The 19,178-nt window shown below is 41.0% G+C and overlaps 1 protein-coding gene across 1 annotated transcript in view; it reads right to left on the bottom strand.

Moving 5' to 3' along the window:
- Nucleotides 1–8,592: 8,592 nt before the first annotated feature.
- The window catches only part of HSD17B12 (hydroxysteroid 17-beta dehydrogenase 12), a 167,848-nt gene continuing 157,262 nt past the window's right edge, over nt 8,593–19,178 (bottom strand). Inside the window, exons 10-11 of the mRNA XM_007082068.3 lie at nt 12,492–12,641; nt 8,593–12,111 (exon numbers count right to left, since the gene is read on the bottom strand). Coding sequence (XP_007082130.1) covers nt 12,007–12,111; nt 12,492–12,641 — 255 coding nt within the window. The 3' untranslated portion in view covers nt 8,593–12,006. The remainder of the gene's footprint in view (nt 12,112–12,491; nt 12,642–19,178) is intronic.

Genomic DNA, 19,178 nt, shown 5'->3' with positions numbered 1-19,178 from the left:
CTGGGGCAGGGCCTAGCACCTTGCATATTTAACAGTGCCTTGTTTCATTTTCCAAGAACCTGCCAGAGCTCAGCCTTTCCTAACTGCCTGCTTTCTGCAGGTGACCACTTTTCACTCAACAGATACCTCATCCCTTGGATGGCAAAACTGATAGATGCTTTAAGTGCTGGTAGCTCTTACCAGAATGATTCTGAGTGAGCTACACACTGCACCTATTTTCAGTCGCTGATTTTCACACCAGACTCTTGCCAAACATTGCCTGTTTCGATCATATGCTGCTCGTGGAGTGCCTGCTGAGAATTCCGGAGAAAATCCAATCCAAGGAAAATAACGGCACATCATGCTAATAGCTCTCAGCGAAGGTACTGTGTAGAGAAATTCCCGGCCCGTGTCTCACTGCCAGAGGCTTAGCGGTTCCCAGCTGGAGGGAGGAAGGTGGGGCAGGACCTGCCAACTGCAGCGTGGTGGCTTGGAGGCTTTCAAGTCTCCTCCAACTCTAAACAATGTTGAGGAAGACAGGATGCTTCCCCAGACTCTACACAGGAATTGCTCCCATTTGACGCCCAGCACAAGAGCAGATGCTGCTCGAGATAAAATCTTCCAGTAAGCCATAGTGTACGCTGTGAGGAACAATTAAAGAACAATATAATTGGAGGGGAAATTGTGGAGAGCGGACAAAAATCCGGGACAGGAGAGGTCACTAGAAGTTACAGTCATCAGTGAAGGCTTTAAGGCAAATAGGGAGTTATGTCAGAAGTTTTGTTTGTTTGGGGTGCCTGGGTGGCTCAGTTGGTTAAGCGTCTGACTTCGACTCAGGCCATGATCTCAAAGTTCATGAGTTTGAGTCCTGTCGGGCTCTGTGCTGACAGCTTGGAGCCTGGAGCCTGCTTCGGATTCTCCCTGTCTCTCTGCCCCTCCCCCACTCACACTCTGTGTGTGTGTGTCTCTCTCAAAAATAAATATTAAAAAAATTTTTTTAACAAAAAATGTTTTGTTTGTTTTTTAGTTTATTTACTGATTTTTGAGAGACAGAGTGTGAGTGGGGGAGGGACAGAGAGAGAGAGGGAGAAAGAGAATCCTAAGCAGGCTCCGTTCTGTAAGTGCAGAGCCTGATGTGGGGCTCAATCTCAGGAACATTGAGATCATGACATGTGCTGAACTCAAGAGCCGGATGCTTAACCAACTGAGCCACTCAGGCGCCCCATGTCAGTCTCACACAGTATGGAGCATTCCGTGGCTGAAAGATAGTGATAGTCCTATTAATCCTAAAAAGAGTAGTGGATTTTCTTTCTAAAAAGAAATCATTTTACACATCTGATTTCTAAGTAATAGCATATAATATTAACACTTCCTGAGGGCATGTCAAGGGATACTGTAGTTATATGCATACACTGATCCAATTTTCTAACTATTAGTCTCATTGACAAAGGAAAAAACTGAACCATATGCTACATGAGGCCACGATGCCACTTCTCTGCAAATACATGGCAGAAGGAAAGCCAAATTAGGAAAGACAGGACTATTCCTGGAATGATATATGGAGCCATTTCCTGGGGCCTAATAGCTGGGTTCTTTTAGAGACTTTAAAAGTGAAGGACTGGTAGCAATGTAATCCATCAGACCCTAGATTTTAAATTGTTCTTGATGACTTTATCTAGATGGTTTAGCAGATTCTCCTTTAGCGTCACGGAGTTCTCCGAGCCATGTGAACCACATTATTTCAAGTGTATGAACTGTGATGTCAGGTAAGGCTTTATTCAAATGTCAGCCTCACTACTTCCTTGGTGGGTAACTTCAGGTATCTGGGTCATATCAAGACACAAATGTAGGGTCATCTGGGTGGCTTCATCAGTTAAGTGTCCGACTTTGGCTCAGGTCATGATCTCACAGTTGATGAGTTCGAGCCCCACATCGGGCTCTGTGCTGACAGCTCAGAGCCTGGAGCCTGCTTCAGATTCTGTGTCTCCCTCTCTCTCTGCTCCGCCCCCCCCAAAAATAAACAAACATTAAAAAAAAAATACACAAAGGTTAGCGTTGTCATATTTGATACAAGACTCTCATGGGAACTTAACCTAGTGGAGTAATCTCCCCATTGTGTGCTGAGTCTTGTGTTGGCTGGGAGTTCTGACTTGGATTTGATTCAGCTGGTGCATCAGCAGCTGGTGGTTGGCTGATCTAGACTGGCCTAGACCCCGTGTGCTGTCCCATCCATGAATAAGCTCACCAGGCATGTTCCAACGGTGCTGTCAGGGGAGGTGTGGACAAACACACAAGACCTCTTAAGGTCTAGGCTTCGAAGTGGCACAAAACCACATTTATTGGCCAAAGCAAGCTAGCCCAGGTTCAAGGAGTGGGGAAATAGACCTCACCTCTCGATGGAGTTGTTGCAAAGTCACGTTGCAAAGAGCGTGGATACTGGGAGTAGAATATTGGAGCGACTTTTGCAATCACTCTACCACACTAAGTGAAGGGGTGCACTGGCGAGACTGAAAGAGGGCTCCTGTGGGAATAGAGAAAGAGGGGTGCTTTGCAATGGAGTAGAAAGAAGTCAGACCAGGCAGGCCTTGAGAGGCATAATAAGCATTCAATGTTTATATATGGTATGAAGCCTAGGATCAACATTTACATTCCTTCTCTTCCTTTCCATCTTACAGAACACTTTGAAACTGTTGAGTCCATTTGTTTTTCGTGTGTGCCTAAGGCAGGGATTGTTTTCTTTCAAGTGATCAGGATGCTGATAAGCAAATATGCAACAAAAGCATATTTCTAAAATAATTTAAAAGCACCTGAAATAATAAGTTAATGACTAGTGGAGTCTTTCCCCTCATGTCTCAGAAATAAATGATCCACTTTTTAGAAGTAAATTCATTATGTAGAAAAAGCACAAAAACTAAACTGATGGGTCTAGGTTGTCCTTTGCTCTGAAAGAACCAAAGACAGCATAGCTGTTAAAAAAAAAAAAAAAAAAAAAAAAAAAAGTATTCATCTGAGGTTCTCCTTAAAGCTTCTCCTTAGGTTATGTAGTGCTTGGTGGTCAAATGCAGCCAACATCTGCACCAGGGTGGGTGCACGGATGAAAAACGTAATAAGCCCAAGTTATTCTCATGCATGGAATAACACTAGATAAATGGGCATGTTAAAAATTGGTCTTAAATCTTTCAGACATCTAAAACCACTTGCTAGGAAGCACATTTTTAAGGTGGAGTTTGAAAGGATTTTTCCATGCTTGCCCTATTGTTCTCCTAGGGGCAGAACAGTGGCTTTGCAGAAATGATCTAGTCAGTGGTACAGTAGGTAGGAGACGGACTCAATGTATTGAAAGCACATAGAGTTTCCATTTCTAGAAAACAGGTTGGAGATCCTAAAGGCTGTTTGCCACAAAATACTTACAAATGAAAGATAAATCACTCTTTTCAGGGGCGCTTGGGTGGCGCTTAAGAGTTCAACTTCGGCTCAGTTTATAATCTTGATCTCACGGTGGGTGAGTTCGAGCCCCACATCGGTCTCTCTGCTGTCAGCGCAGAGCCCACTTGGCATCCTGTCTCCCTCTTTCTCTCCCCTTCCCCAGAGCACACGCTCTCTCTCTTCCCCAGAGCACATGCTCTCTCTCTCAAAAATAAACATTAAAACACACACACACACACACACACTCTTCAATAAATGAATTTGCCTGCCTGTGTGAAAGAAATTTCCTCTGAGACCAGGAATAATGTGGGAACCAGAGTCCAGAGTAAGCTGGGACACATACAGCTCCTTCCTGGTGGCCTTAAATGCTTGGATATTCCTGGGAGAGGAGGGTAGATGGCTTGGGACAGAATGGTGACAAAGCTGGTGAAGGGGAGTGTAGCAGAGACCTTCTGCATAAAGCAGGACCCAGGGAGGACTCCATACTCAGAGAAAGGATGAACTGGGGCTGTGGGGTGTGACAGAAGAGAAATCTCACAGAGGCCAACAACAAGAAAACTTTTTTTGTTTTGGCCTTAACTCAGGATGGAAAAAAGTCACCCCCGAGAATTCAAGGCCACTAGCCTAACTTTACATAGGGGCTGAATTAACACCATTTACACAAACCCCCTGGCGTTATCCCCAAACCCAAGAACAACAAAAACCCCCAAACTGCACAAAGTAGGAATTTTAAGGCAGATGAAAACTGGTAGCGCCCCCATGTCTAATGCAAACACAAATCCCGCCAAGCAAATTTACACTCATTAAGGCCTTGAATAATTCCCATACAGTTCTAGTGACCATAAACACACGTGTACACACACACACACAAATCATGGAAAATACAGGGAACTAAAGCACCATTAGCAAGAGTCAGCAGAAACAGTAGAAATATCTACAAAAAAATTGTTGGATTATTGGGAACTATTAGATACACAATATAAGGATGCTTAACGTTTAAATAAATAAAAGTATTACAAGCATTAATTCAAAATCATCAAAAAATGCAAAGCTATTTTTGAAGAACCAAATGTAACAACGAAAACTAAAACCTCAGTGAAGACACTACTTTGCGGGGGCGGGGGGGGGGGGACATGTTAGTAGCAGGCAATTACTCCACTGTACATAGAAAATAAACAAGTAAATGAGTTTTGTTTTTCTTTGAAGACTCTAGAGATCTGTGATACAATGGGCTTAACTAAAATGATAAAGAACCCTGGTCAAGTACGTTGGCCATGTTTTTCTCCGGGGACATTTTCTAAGTGCAAGAGCTGAGGATTGGGCTTGCTAAAGGCAGTGGCATTTCTATGAGGCGAAGGAGAATCCAACAGACCTTTTGGCAGCCATCAGGATGGCATGATGGATTGGAATCTGGAGGAACCCCCAAATGCAAGAGTTAGCCCTTTGAGACATTTGCTGAGTATTAGAACAACAGAAGGGAGAGGAAGGGACTGAGAAGACAAGGTGAAACCTTCTATAGTCTTACTGTGCTTAAAAAATAAAGTTCTGAGGAGGAAGAGCCCACAAGAAGCATGTGACAGGTTTCATCCCGCTGACATTTGGAACTGCAGGGGCACTGAGTCTAATGAAGAGGCAACCTAGCCCTAGCTCAGGCTCAATACCTGTTTGGATTGGAGTGATCAGTTCTCACCCTATCCAACAGGGAAGAGGCAAACCCTCTCTGGAGAATAACACTGACTTCGGTCTTAATGGTTCTTTTGTATGGAATGTCTGGCATACAAAAAAAAGAAAAAATTATGGGACCTGCAAGGAGGCAGAAAAATGTGACTGATCATCAAAAGAAAAAAATAAATAGACCCATGGATGATCCACATGCAGGAGTAAGCAGATAAGAACTTTAAAACTATTATGAAGACTTATAAAAACAGAGGAGAGGAAGGTGAAAAAGGTAGATTTTCAACAGATAATTGGAATTTACATGAAAGATACATAGAAAAATAGTAAAATGATTGAAAACTAAATACTACTAAACACTAACCAAAATAAAGCAGAGAGAGCTAGTTGGGTACTGCAGAAAACAGGCTTTAAGGCAAAAAGCATTAGTAATGAGATTGTCACTACATGACCAAAAAAGAGTTCAACTCACCAGAAAGGCATGATTCTAACTTTATTCATGTAACAAGATAGCCTCAAAATGTATGAAGCAAGAGCTGATAAAGCAGGGGAATCTGACAATCCATCATTACAGTGAGGGAATTCAAAACACTTCTCTCAGCTATTGACAGGTCAGGCAAACAAACGTTAGCAAAGATGTGGAAGATTTGGATTCAGTTAACAAGCTTAACTTAATGGACATATATAGAAGATAACAATTAGTAAATAAACATTTTTCTAAAGCACGTATGGTACGTTTTAAAAATTGGCCATAGACATAAAATACATCTCATAAAATTTCTGAGAATAGTAATAAAAAGTTGACATTTTTATTTGTTTTCTATGGCTGCTGGAACATTACCATAAACTCGGTGGCTTAAAACAAGGTTACTCCCTCACAGTTCTGGAGGCCAGAAGTCCAAAGCCAGGTGCTAGGCCAAAATCAAAATGTTGGCTGGACCCTGAATGTTCCAGAACCTCTGGGGAATAATCCATTCCTGGCCTCTAACAGTTTCTGGTGGCCAGTGGCATTCCTTGACTTGTGGCTGCAACATTGCAATCTCTGCCTCTGGGGTCACACTGCTGTCTCCTCTTCTGTGTGTTATCTTCCTTCTACTAAGGATATCTAGGATTCCATGGGGCCCATCTGGATCATCTCATCTCATCTCATCTCATCTCATCTCATCTCATCTCAAGATCCTCCATTAACCTGCAAAGACCTCTTTCCACATAAGATAATAGCATTTACAGGGTACAGGGATTTGGACCTGGTTATCTTTGGGGACCATTATTCAGCCACTACAACAGGTGTGTGTGTGTGTGTGCGTGTGTGTGTGTATATATATATATGTAAAATATGCCAGGCTAGATTCTGAGTACTTTAAAAATATGAATTCATGCTCACCAACAATCCACAAGATAGGTGCTGTTATTATTCCATTTTCAGAAGGCAAAACTGAAGTCGAGAATGGTTCCGACTTGCCCAAGCTGTGTCGTACTCACATGTTCTTTGACCACAATGCAATTATTTAGAAATCAGTAACAAAAAATTAACTTTTTTATTCTGAAACAATTTCATATTTAGAGGAAATCTGCAAAGCAGTACAAAGAATTCCCAATACTACCTTTCACCTAGATTCTTTCAACATTAACATTTTAACACATTTGCTTTATCGTTTTCTGTATACATGATTTTTTATGAACCTTTTAAGATTGCAAATATAATGTCCCATTATCCCTAAATACTCTAGTGTGTATTTTCTTTTTTTTTTTAATGGTTTATTTATTTTTGAGAGACAGAGAGAGAGAGAGAGAGAGAGCGTGAGTGAGTGGGGGAGGGGCAGAGAGAGAGGGAGACACAGCATCCTTAGCAGGCTCCATGCTGAGCTGTCAGCACAGAGTCTGAAGTGGGGCTTGAACCCACGAACTGTGAGATCATGACATGAGCTGAAGTCAGATGCTTAACAGGCTCCCCTCTAGTGTGCATTTTCTTAAAAACCAAGGGCTTTTCCTTGAATAACCACAGTACAATGATCAAACTGAGGAAATTCACATTGATACAATGCTATTATATATTCTACAGACCTTACTTAAACCTAACCCATTGTCTCAAAAATTTCTTAATCAAGATTCAATCCAAGATCATGTAACATTTACTTGTGACATTTCTTCAGTCTTCTTTAATCTGAAGGTTTTGACAAATATAAGCTGGTTATATTGTGAAATATCCCTCAATTTTTCTGATATTTCTACTTGATTAGGTTCAGATTATAAATTTTTGGCAGGAATACCACATAAGTGACATAGTATCTTCAGTCCATGATATCACAATGCACAAAATGTAAAGTTGTCTTATTAATGATGATACCAACACAAGCTCTTCCAAAAGGAAATAGCATTTATAAAAACTTGAATTTGTGCTTTTAAAAACATTTCTAGGGGCGCCTGGGCAGCTCAGTCAGTTAAGCGTTCAACTTCGGCTCATGTCTTGATCTCGCTGTTCATGAGTTCAAGCCCCACGTCAGGCTCTGTGCTGACAGCTCAGAGCCTGGAGTCTGCTTCGGATTCTGTGTCTCCTTCTCACTCTCTGCCCCTCTCCCACTCGCACTCAGTCTCTCTCTCTCTCTCTCTCTCTCAAGAATAAACATTAAAAAGTAAAAATAAAAACATTTCTAAACAATTCATAGGTCAAAGAAGTCTTAATGTAAATTTCAATATTAGCACTCAAAAAAATGTGTATATACATGTTTATGTATACACACACACACAAATTGTGGAATGTAGCAAAAGATAATTAAACTTGGAACAGTAGATGTTTATGTCAGAATAGAAAAAAATATTAAACCTGAATGAAATGTTCAATTTATGAAATAAGAAAAATAACAGAATAAACTGCCAAAAATCAGGAGACCATAAAGTGAAAAGGGCAGAGAGGATCAACAAAGCCAAAAGATAGTTCTTTAAAAACTAATAAAGGGGGTGCCTGGGTAGCTTAGTCAGTTAAGCATCTGACTTTGGCTCGGGTCATGATCTCACGGTTCATGGGTTGAGTTCAAGCCCCACATTGGGCTCTCTGCACTGACAGTGTGGAGCCTGCTTGGGATTCTCTGTCTCTCCTTCTCTCTCTGTTCCTCCCCTGCTCACATGCTCACTCTCTCTCAAAAATTAATAAATAAACATTAAAACTAATAAAGGAGACAAATTTCTAGCAAAATGGTCAAGGAAAAGAAAGTGAGAGGACACAAAGATTATTGGTAAAGGAAAGAGAAAGCTTAAAAAATACAAAGATACCTTGAATTACATTATGTTAATAAATCTGGGGGGAAACATGAATAAATGTTTAGAAATAATTTTTTTTTCAAAATTAACTCAAGAAAAAGTATAAAGCTTGAGTTGTCTTATTTACCATTAAAGCAACATAATCGGTAGTTAAGAATCTTCCCACAAATAAATACTAGGGCCAGATGGTTTTATAAGCTTCGACGGAAAAAGATCGCTCCAATCTTTTACAGAGTCTTCCAGAGCATAGCAAAATAAGCAACACGTCCCAGCTCATTTAATGAACTTATAACACTGATATGAAAGCCAGACAAGTAGGAGAAAGATTGCAAACCAATGTTCTCAATAGAGATGCAAAAATTCCAAATAAAATACCAGCAAATTGAATTCAGCAATACAAAGATCGTGAATTATAACCAAGAACGAAAAGGTGATTTTATGGTAGAAAGTCGTAACTAACCTAGATCTCTGAAATCTTCAAGGAAGAGTTCACCTAGCATACACTTTGAGTATATGTATGCACTCCTAGCTATTCTTGGAACATACCAGGCACACGCTCTCCTTGGGTTCTTTGCACAGGCTGGTCTGCCTGATATGCCCTTCTCCCACATAGCTGAAAGGCTTCCCCAGGACTGTTCAAATGCCACCTTTCTCCACGGCCTACCATGAGTACCTTATTTAAATTCACAAGCCTCCCACCCTTACCCTACATACGTGGATTCCCCCTCCTCATTACCTTGCTTCATGTTCCCCCCATAGCATAAAGCACTTATACTATGTTATTATTTTTCTTTATTTGCTTGTTTTTTAACCTGTCTCCCTAATTTGCTCGCCTCCCCTTCCCCCCGTTCACATGGAAGCTCTACAGGGGCAAGAGTTTTTGTCTGCTTTGTTCACTATAGTTTCTCCGGCATCCAGAAGAGCACATGGTTAGTGCTCAATAAACGCACACAACAGTATGTCTGAAACTTTTGTAATTAGGAAGACAAGCCTGCCTTACATCCTTTTGTCCTACCCATTTTGCTTGCTTTTCAGTGACGCATGTAAAAAGGAGAGCGAACAAGCTGTAATATGCCATCATCACATCAACATTGTTTGATGTAATATGTTTATGTACATGCTACACAGTGTTCCATTACTAGATGTCTCCATATAATCCTCAACAGAATTATATTACACAAGGGAACTTAAATTCTGTCCACATTTATAAGTTTTCATCATGAGAGGAGTATCAAAGTACAAAGTAGTGAGTCCTTAAAAAATTTTTTTAAATTGAATCAGTTTTCAACATATTCAATAAAAAGCTCTGATGATTTCTTTTGATGCTGGTAAACTCCAGAGAAGGTAGCAGAACCCAGGACCATCTCAACCTCAGGTAATTTTTGGTGTCAACAGACTCAAACACTTAGAGTGCTACTTAAAGTTCATTTCATTGTCATCACAATAAAGCTCTCTCACACCACATAGACACCGTCTGTGTGGTGTCACACTAATGTTCGCTCCCTAGAAAATTCAGTGCTATCTGCTTTTCTTGCACTAAGTATCAAATGAGACGGCCTCCTTCATTTAGGACAGGACCACATCTGAGGAAGTTGAGAATGATCAGAACATCTGTATTCATTCCCAGTGCACGTGGGATGAGCACAAAGACAAATGAGAATGGCAACGTCATCATGTGTGTAGGGCAGTTCCTCCCATGCCCCCCGCCCCGCCCCCGTGCTACCATGTGGGAACAATGGAAGAACAGGAAATGAAAATCTGGCTCACTGTGTTGTGAGGTGAGCTGATTCTATATGAATCTACCTGTCTCTTTTATTCTCCTTTTTTCGGGTTCAGACCTTACCTGGCACATATCAGACTATAATATCAAGTTGATATAAAGTTAGGTCTAAAAATTGTGCTCTGCTATTTTGAAAGTTTGGAATACGGTGGTTTCTCTTTTCATGAGCTTTTTCTTTTCATGTGCCTGGAAACAGACTTTCATGCACTTATCTGCAAACCTGAGTGTCAAATATAAGAGATACTAGCTGCCAAGTTGAAGTAGCAAAAGCTATAGCTTCAGAAGTTTTGAGATTGCTAAGGGATTTCCTAATCAGAATGCAACTATTTTCTAACTCAGACAGAAGAGGAAGTATCTTGTACACTTGTAAATCAATCCCTTCCTGGTTCTACCAACTCTCCACTGAAAGCTATCACCTGCAACCATTAACAAACCAATGTGTAAAATAAAATATTGCCCAGGTCACTGTGGCTTCACCTTTCTACAACAAAATGAGAGCAAAAAAGGCAGTGTGTTTTTCATAAAATTAAGTTAATTCAATTTAAATGATTCTGAGATTATGTTCTTACTTTTTTTGGTACTAAAATGCCTTTTCAACTATATAATGATGCTAACAGCAGATAGTACTTTGGATCTTCCTGTTTTTATTTTACGTCCTCAGCTGGCAAAATTAAAAGCTAGAAACGCCTAAACACTGCAATTTACTTTTTTTTTTTTTTTTGGACAAATCTCCTAGTGCTTAAAACTCAGAGCCTAAGAACCACAGCCTTGGTAAAGACCTATCTTCTGTATTGCATGTTTCACAATATTGAATTATTTCTTGATGATTTCCTTCAAACAAGTTATGGAGCAGGATAAAAGTAAGTCTCAATTTATATTAAGCCAGTGTAAAAACAGCCTTAATTTCGAATACGAAAGAAATACATTTTTTCAATCAACACCATGGTTATATCACCTTTTATTAAAACTAGTCATATTGCTATCAATAGGGTATCAGTTTAAAACTACAAGGCCACTTCTCTGTTATCATTACTGTTGTGGGAATAGCATGTGGTCACATATGTGAGCAGTATTGGTGCAGTGCAGAAACAGAAGAGGCTGGGGACTAAGCAAGCCACTTTCCTGGATAACCGTTTTAGTGACACCATAAGCGGCTGCCCATCTCAGTGTACTTTCTGGTCCATTTACCTTTATAAATCATACCATATAGCCTTCAGTATTTACATGCATTTAAACTGAAAAGAAATATGTATCAGAGGAAAGCATATTTTAGCAGGCTTCATGTGTCAAAAAGAACTCCATATTTCATGTCTTATTTTTATGTGATCAGCTACCTTTGAGCATAAAAAGTTCCATATAAATGTACAAACTGGGACATACTTTTAGAAAACCTTCTAGTGATGTATATTGCAATATGTCCTCCCATAAGTGAATCAATTCAGCTCCACTCCCCCAAAGTGTTTAAAAAAAAAGGGGGGGGGGTTGGGGAGCTGGCCATTACTTTTTAAAGTATATTTCAGAGAAAATACAAAGATCATCATCGTTGGCATTTTGGCCAGACGAAACCACTGAAGCATTATGTCTGTCTCTGTCGTTCTGTGATTTGCTACAATCATGTTCCTTCCCATTACACTGTTCTTGCTAGTATTAGTTCTATGTCCATTTGATATGAGCATTTATATTAAACTTCAAAATAACTCCTGGTAGTATCCAGAATATATGTCTGGAATTCCTGAAAGCAACTTCTGCTCTCCTCCCAATTATGACAACATTTAGCCTTATTAGTAATTGATAAATGACAACCGCAGATTTTGGAGAGGGGGGTGTCTTGCCGTAATCCTGTGTAGGTTGGTGCACCCAGCCAAGCTACTCAGTGTAGTTATCAATGCTTAATTCTTCTTGGCTTTCTTCAGATAGCGAGCCCGCGTGGATTTGCCCATATTCGTGGTTATTTTAAAATACAGCCAGGTAGGCGTGACTGAAATTATCGAGCCCTAGGGAAAGAAATGGGGAGATAGGTAATTACAGCCTATAATTTGAGCTAACTTAAAGCATCTGATCTTATGTTTTACTTTATTGTTGTTTTCTTCGTAGGTAACTTCTAAAATAAAACCACGCTGACAGCGTGGAACCTGCTTGGGATTCTCTCTCTCCCCGCTCTCTCTCTGCACCTCCCAGGCTTGTGCACACACCCACACCCACACACACTCTCTATCTCTCAAAATAAATAAACTTAAAAACAAAACAACACAGATGCCTTGTTAGTAAGTCTAGACAATGCATATATGCTAATACATCACATGCTATTTTGTGACTCAGTGGGAATGAAAACCCCACAGCAAACTACTGATTTGAGACTTGAAAATCTACATACCATAAGAGAATGGATCAGGTACCCAGTGGTTCGGGACTGCAAGCCCACCGTTTTAATCGCAGACTTCACGAAGGTCTCTGCAGAGGGCGTATCCAGAGTGGGCTTTCGGATTTTAGACAGCTTTGTAGCTATGAAGAATGGCAGGACACTCTAGAAAGGCAACAGCCCCCGCCCCCCAAAAAAACACACTGGTAATTAGGAAAGCAACTAATCCAGAATCTAACGACGCCTGATTGCTCTCAGTGGCACAAACGCAAAAACCTTTTGGTGAAACCTAAAGTGTGTATCTTGAGAGAGAAGCACATGAAAAGCCAGCTTGAGAGGATACCTGACAGATAAAGTAAATTGTAACAAGGCAATCTATCAATGAAACAATATGAGACTGAAAAAGTATTAAATATAAGCAGAAGTAAACGTCTGTGAACCTTTCAAAAGAAGGCACTGAACAAATCTAAAGGGCAGAGATTCCAGATAGGATACTCTTTCTACTCTGAATTGAGCACCATTACAAAACCACCACGTAGATTTTTGACATCTGATCCTCCTCAAGAGAGGATGCTAATTGTCTTCACAATTTGTGGTTCATTAGGATGGTTCTACCAGCTTTGGTCTCTCTAAACTAAGCATTTCCCTTTCTCAGCCTTTGACAACCACTCTTCTTCCCTAGTTTATTATCATTCTGCATCTGAGCTTTATAAACTTTGCTACTAATAAGACAGGGCCACCTCGCCTTTTCTTTCTTTTGTTCTTTGTGGGGGAGACACTATGACCATATGGCAACAGCTTGGGTAAGCAAGGGACACTTGATGGGGGTGGTGTGGGATGACAGGTCTGAACACTACCTGTTAGAAGAACTTAACTAGTGTCAGGTTCTCTATTGCTTATGTTTGATACATTTGGACAGGATCCAACATAGAATATAAAGGAACCCTATTACAATGGTACTGAGTCATGATGCAAAAGGACCCTTCTAGCTTGAAGTAACTTGGGCTTGTCTCTTCACCAGAGAGGAAATATATTCTGTGTATCACACATGCATGAGAGGAAAGAGTACAAATTACAATGATACTTCTATTAAAGAAAAGGACCCAACACCTGGTGGTCAAAATAAAAAACTTTACTAGAGGTACAGAAGTAAAATTGAGATGTGCACTAAGTAAACTAACGTCCCCAAAGTACCTCCATACCTGGGCAGACTTTGATTAGGTGACTCTTGGTTTTTGACAATTTGTTTGTCACTATCCATGTATCTCCCACTTAAAGAGCAAAAATATTTTGTCAAAAAGGCCTTTACTTTTAAAGCCATATTGCAGCAAGGATACAGTATATGAGAGCACAAACTGAAGAGAGATCTCAGACTAACACAGTATGAAATGTTTGCTGAGGCTCATACAACGGATAAGGAAAGAAAACGTTGTTCACCAAGCTGAGTAGCAAAAGCAAAGCCAAAGAAAGCATATGCACTGTGCTCTGTCTCAAATAATGAAGGCGCATGAGCAAGCCGTGTCACATCTCTGTCTCGGGTTTCCTGGTTACAGAAAAGTAAAGATCAAAAACACGTTCCCATTTACAGATCACAAGCCTGCCAAGGGTACCATAAAGTTTTAAGTGCCTCAGGATGAATATGGTCTGATAATCATACCTCCCGATTACACAATGAGATTATCACCCTCCCTCTCTCTGTAGATACATGGCAGAAATCGGACTAGTTTGATCTTGCAGAAGAATTAAGTCGCACTGCCTGGCTGAACCACTTGATGGCAGCACAAGTTAGCTCACCATTCAGTTAACCCATCCAGATAGCCTAGGGAGCCTCCCAGCTCCAGAGGTGGAGACAGGAGACACATGCCTAGGAATCCCAACTTAATCAATGTTCTTCCAGTAAAGAAATGCAAATCCAATTCTGGAAAGGGTATTTATTAATTTCTGACAGTGGTTTAAAGTCAAGGCAATTAACGTGGGCTGGCAGAAGATGCAAAGGATTCAGAGATGAAATAACTTTAGAGCTCCGTCTTCAATAAAGTAGAGGAGTTTGCCAGGTAAACAAACAAGTGGAGAATGTTTCGGGTACTGAGAATAGCAGGGGCAGAGAAAAGGAGAGAGAGAGAGAAAGAGAATGAGCGTGATGTTCTCAGGGAGCTGGGAGCTGTGCAGTGCGGTTCAGGTGTTGGAATTGTGTGAGGCAGGGGCAGGAGGAAAGCTACACTCAACAGAAAACTAAACCCAAGCACTGGACAGTAGTGATTTCTAGAGCACAAACCCTAAGAAAACATGGCGTTAATCACCACCCTATTGCCAGTACTTAGAGCAGACCTAGCACACAGGAGGGGCGCACAGATTTCCTGAGTGACTTAGCAACAGAATACCTCAGTGTGCACGGCACTGAAGAACTGTAGTGGGGTCCCCTTCCACTGCTGCAGTCCAGAGAATTAATTATACCAGAAAGTTGACAGTGTTAATATGAGAGGTTAGACCAGAATTTTAGATATTCTGAAGCTTAAGCAAGATCATCTATCTAAACCAAGATAAATGTATAGGTCTAGTTACTTGCCAAGAATTTAAAAAGGATATTTCAAAATGCTCAGCATCACTCATCATCAGGGAAATACAAATCAAAACCACAATGGGATACCACCTCACACGTGGCAGAATGGCTAACATTAACAACTCGGGCAACAACAGATGTTGGCGAGGATGCGGAGAAAGAGGATCTCTTTTGCACCGATGGTGGCAAAGCAAGCTGGCGCAGCCACTCTGGAAACCAGTATGGAGGTTCCTCAAAAAGTTGAAAATAGAACTACCCTATGACCCAGCAATTGCACAACTAGGTATTTATCCAAGGGATACAGGTATGCTGTTTAGAAAGGGTACATGCACCCCAATGTTTATAGCAGCACTATCGACAATAGCCAAAGTATGGAAAGAGCCCGAATGTCCACCGATGGATGAATGGATAAAAAAGATGTGGTGTATATATACAATGGAGTATTACTCAGCAATCAAAAAGAATGAAATCTTGCCGTTTGCAACCACGTGGATGGAACTAGAGGGTATTATGCTAAGCAAAATTAGTCAGAGAAAGACAAATATATGACTTCACTCATATGAGGAATTTAAGATACAAAACAGATGAACACAAGGGAAGGGAAGCAAAAATAATATAAAAACAGGGAGGGAGACAAAACATAAGAGACTCTTAAATATGGAGAACAAACAGAGGGTTACAGGAGGGGTTATGGGAAGGGGGATGGGCTAAATGGGTAAGGGGCATTAAGGAATCTACTCCTGAAATCATTGTTGCACTATATGCTAACTAACTTGGATGTAAATTAAAAAAATAAATTAAATTAAAAAAAATAAAAAGGATATTTCAAGTTATTGTAAAAGAAATGTAACTCAAAATGTCATCTAGGTCCCTCCTTAAAAACTTCAACAAAAACACAATAAACAAGGGGGTGCGTGGGTGGCTCAGTTGGTTAAGCATTCAACTTCAGCTCAGGTCATGATCTCGCAGTTCATGAGTTTGAGCCTCACGTCGGGGTCTGTGCTGACAGTTGGGAGCCTGGAGCCTGCTTCGGATTCTGTGTCTCCCTTTCTCTCTGCCCCTCACCTGTTCACATTCTCTCTCTCCTCTCTCTCTCTCTCTCAAAACAACAACAACAACAAGAAAAACAAAAGAAACCCCAAACAATAATTAATCCATTTTCCTGTCTACTCATGCAAACATTACAGTGAACTGGTCGAGTGTACTCACCCTTCTATAGTTAGTATTTTGGGCAGAACAAATTTTACAACTTGCTTAAGCTCAAAACTTTGCCACTATAAACACTACTCCTTGGAAACAACCTGGGTCTTCACAGCCATAGGTGCAGGCAAGTGCCCTGGTCTTCCAACTTAGAATGCCAAAGTGAAAATAACTAACTAGGCCATAAAGCAAAGCTGTTGATGTTTTGTCCTTGTTCAGCCTGTTTACAAGAAAAAAAAAAAAAAAAATCCCTGAAGACAACTTGGTATCCCTTTTCTCATGCACTGGAGTAGCCTGCTTAGGTAATTTGGTCTTTACAAGACAATTTAGGGGGCCTTGCTCAGAATAGGAAGGAAGGCCACTGGAACTTCATATCATGGAGTAATGGAAAGATGGAGCCCAACACTGTGTGGCAGATATTCAAGAATCAAATACTGAACCTTGTAATTTCAGGTGATAAAGTATCTCTCATACCGTCACCTGTGTACTAAACACGCCTTCTTGAATTTAAAAATGACCAGAACAGGGGCACCTAGGTGGCTCAGTCGGTTAAGCATCTGACTTTGGTTCAGGTCATGATCTCATGGTTTGTGGGTTCAAGCCCCGCGTCGGGCTCTGTGCTGAGAGCTCAGAGCCTGGAGCCTGCTTCAGCCTCTGTGTCTCCCTCTCTCTTTGCAGCCTCCCTGCTCGTGCTCTGCCTCTCTCTCTCTCTCTCAAAAATAAACATTAAAAAAATTAATAATAAATGAATAGAAACAACCAGAACAACTCACAACCATGCTTTGGCAAACACGGATCCAGAGGGCACTGGGCTCCAGTCTATTTGCACAATATGGAATTCTAGACACGATGTCTCATCTGCCTTTTAGGAGTATTACGTTCGACAGTGTGACTGGCTCACATTCTTAAGGCAGAGGCTGTGGCTCCTATGAGGCATTTTAGAGAATCTTTTCTCCTTACATCTGTGTATTCATCTTCCATTTCAGGATCTGATATCCTCCAGAAGATCTAACTCTATACTTAGATCCTAGCTTTGGAGTTTGTGTTATTTTACTTGCAGACCATGAGATGAGCATTTCCACAAAAAGGCTGTTGCTTTTTACCTGGACTTCCTAGAAAATGTTTGGGAAAAGGAATCACTCTGATGATGCAGAGATCCTTGACTACATGGCATTGAGCGAAGGCCTCACGGTAGCATTACCTATAAACCTTAACACCTAAGCCCCGTATGAAGGGGTTAAAATGTTGTATGTTCTGTACAAAGAAAATCCTCCCCCTTTTTTTTAAAGTTTATTTATTTTGAAAGAGAGAGCAAGCAGGAGAGGGACAGAAAGAGAGGTGGTGGGGGGAGGGAGGGAGAGGGAGAGGGAGAGGGAGAGGGAGAGGGAGAGAGAGAGAGAGAGAGAAAATCAAGCAGGCTCTGCACTGTTAGCATGGAGCCCAATGCAGGGCTCGAACTTGTAAACTGTGTGATCATGACCTGAGCCGAAACCAAGAGTTGGACCTTAACTGACTGAGCCACCCAGGTGCCCCTGTACAAAGAAAATACTTGATAAACACTGGCTGGCTGATAATCTTACAAATGGCCTATTTCTGAATATGTGGAATTTATATGTTAACATTCATAGAACAAAAGGAGAAACAGAGTAATATCACAAAAAGCATTTATTTAACAACAAATATTTCCTGAGCACCTGGTAGGACACTGTTTTAGGCAGTGGAATATGGCTGTGAACAACAGGAAAGTCCCTAATCTTACAGAGCTTACATCTGGGGCGGGAGTGGGGACCCACAGACTACAAACAATAAAAAATGTATGCTATATTGGGAGGTAATAATAAAAAGGAAAAAGAAAAGTAAACCTGAGTAGCGACAGAGGTGACAGCAGCTGTTCCTGCAGGTGACCAAGAAAGACCTCTCTGATGTGGTGACAGAGATGTCAATCTTTGCTTATATGAGCTAGCAAAAAGGCTATCTGGGTAAAGATCCTTTTAGACTGAAAGAACAGCAAGTGCAAAGGCCCTGAGGTGGACATGTGCTTGGAGTGTTTGAGGAACTTCAAGGGGACCAGAGATATAGCGGCGGGGGGAGGGGTTGGGAGGGGGCGAGATAATGTGGAACGTCTGAAATCAGAACATGGTAGGTCCTAAGAATTCATGCTTTTACTCCGAAAGAAATGAAAAGCCACGGGAGAATTTTTTTTCCGTAGAGAGGTAAAATGTCCTTGATTTAGCTTTAAAGAGATGACTGTGACTGCTGGGAGCCGACTGGGGCTACAGGCAAGGATGGGAGTAGGGAGGCTGAGGAGGAAGGGACTGCAGAATGTCTAGGGCAAGAGATCGCGACAGCTTAAATTACTGGTAGCAGTGGTGGTCACAAGAAGTGGTCAGATAGTGGATAAACCGAAGTTGGTAGGATTTCCCAATGGAATGAATTTGAAATGTGAGAGAAAGAGGCAGCAGGGTATGAGGTGGGAGAATGTCAGTGTTGAAATCAGACAGCCTTGACCACATACCAGGTGTCTGATCTGACCAAAATACTGAGATTCAGTTTCTTCCTCTGCAACTGGGGGAGACAGCATATTCCTTACTGTGCTACTGTGAGGATTAAATAAAATACTGTCAGGTAAAGAGTGTGGAATTTGAACCCTAGGATATATTTGCAATTACTTTCTAAGTTTTAGAATATGTATATTTTTCAGGATAAATTTAGAAAGAAAAACCTGGCTGAATTTTTACAGCTTGTAAGGATGCCGTATTTATAAAGAATGACTATTGAGGTAACCACCTGGATGTGTCAGTTGTTTCTGGACTTACTACCTCTTACGTTGTAAAATTACTGCCCCTTAAGTTTTTACTTCTTGTGGGGCAACACTGTTTTAAGGGGCCAAGCAAAAAAGATGTTACCGATGACAAACATGGAGAGTCACCTGGCTGGAAGGG

This window comes from Panthera tigris, chromosome D1 (genome assembly GCF_018350195.1).
Source record: "Panthera tigris isolate Pti1 chromosome D1, P.tigris_Pti1_mat1.1, whole genome shotgun sequence".
In the NCBI taxonomy this organism is placed as follows: domain Eukaryota; kingdom Metazoa; phylum Chordata; class Mammalia; order Carnivora; family Felidae; genus Panthera; species Panthera tigris.
The sequence above is the reverse complement of the archived record's forward strand: the minus strand, read 5'-3'. Positions and strand labels throughout refer to the sequence as shown.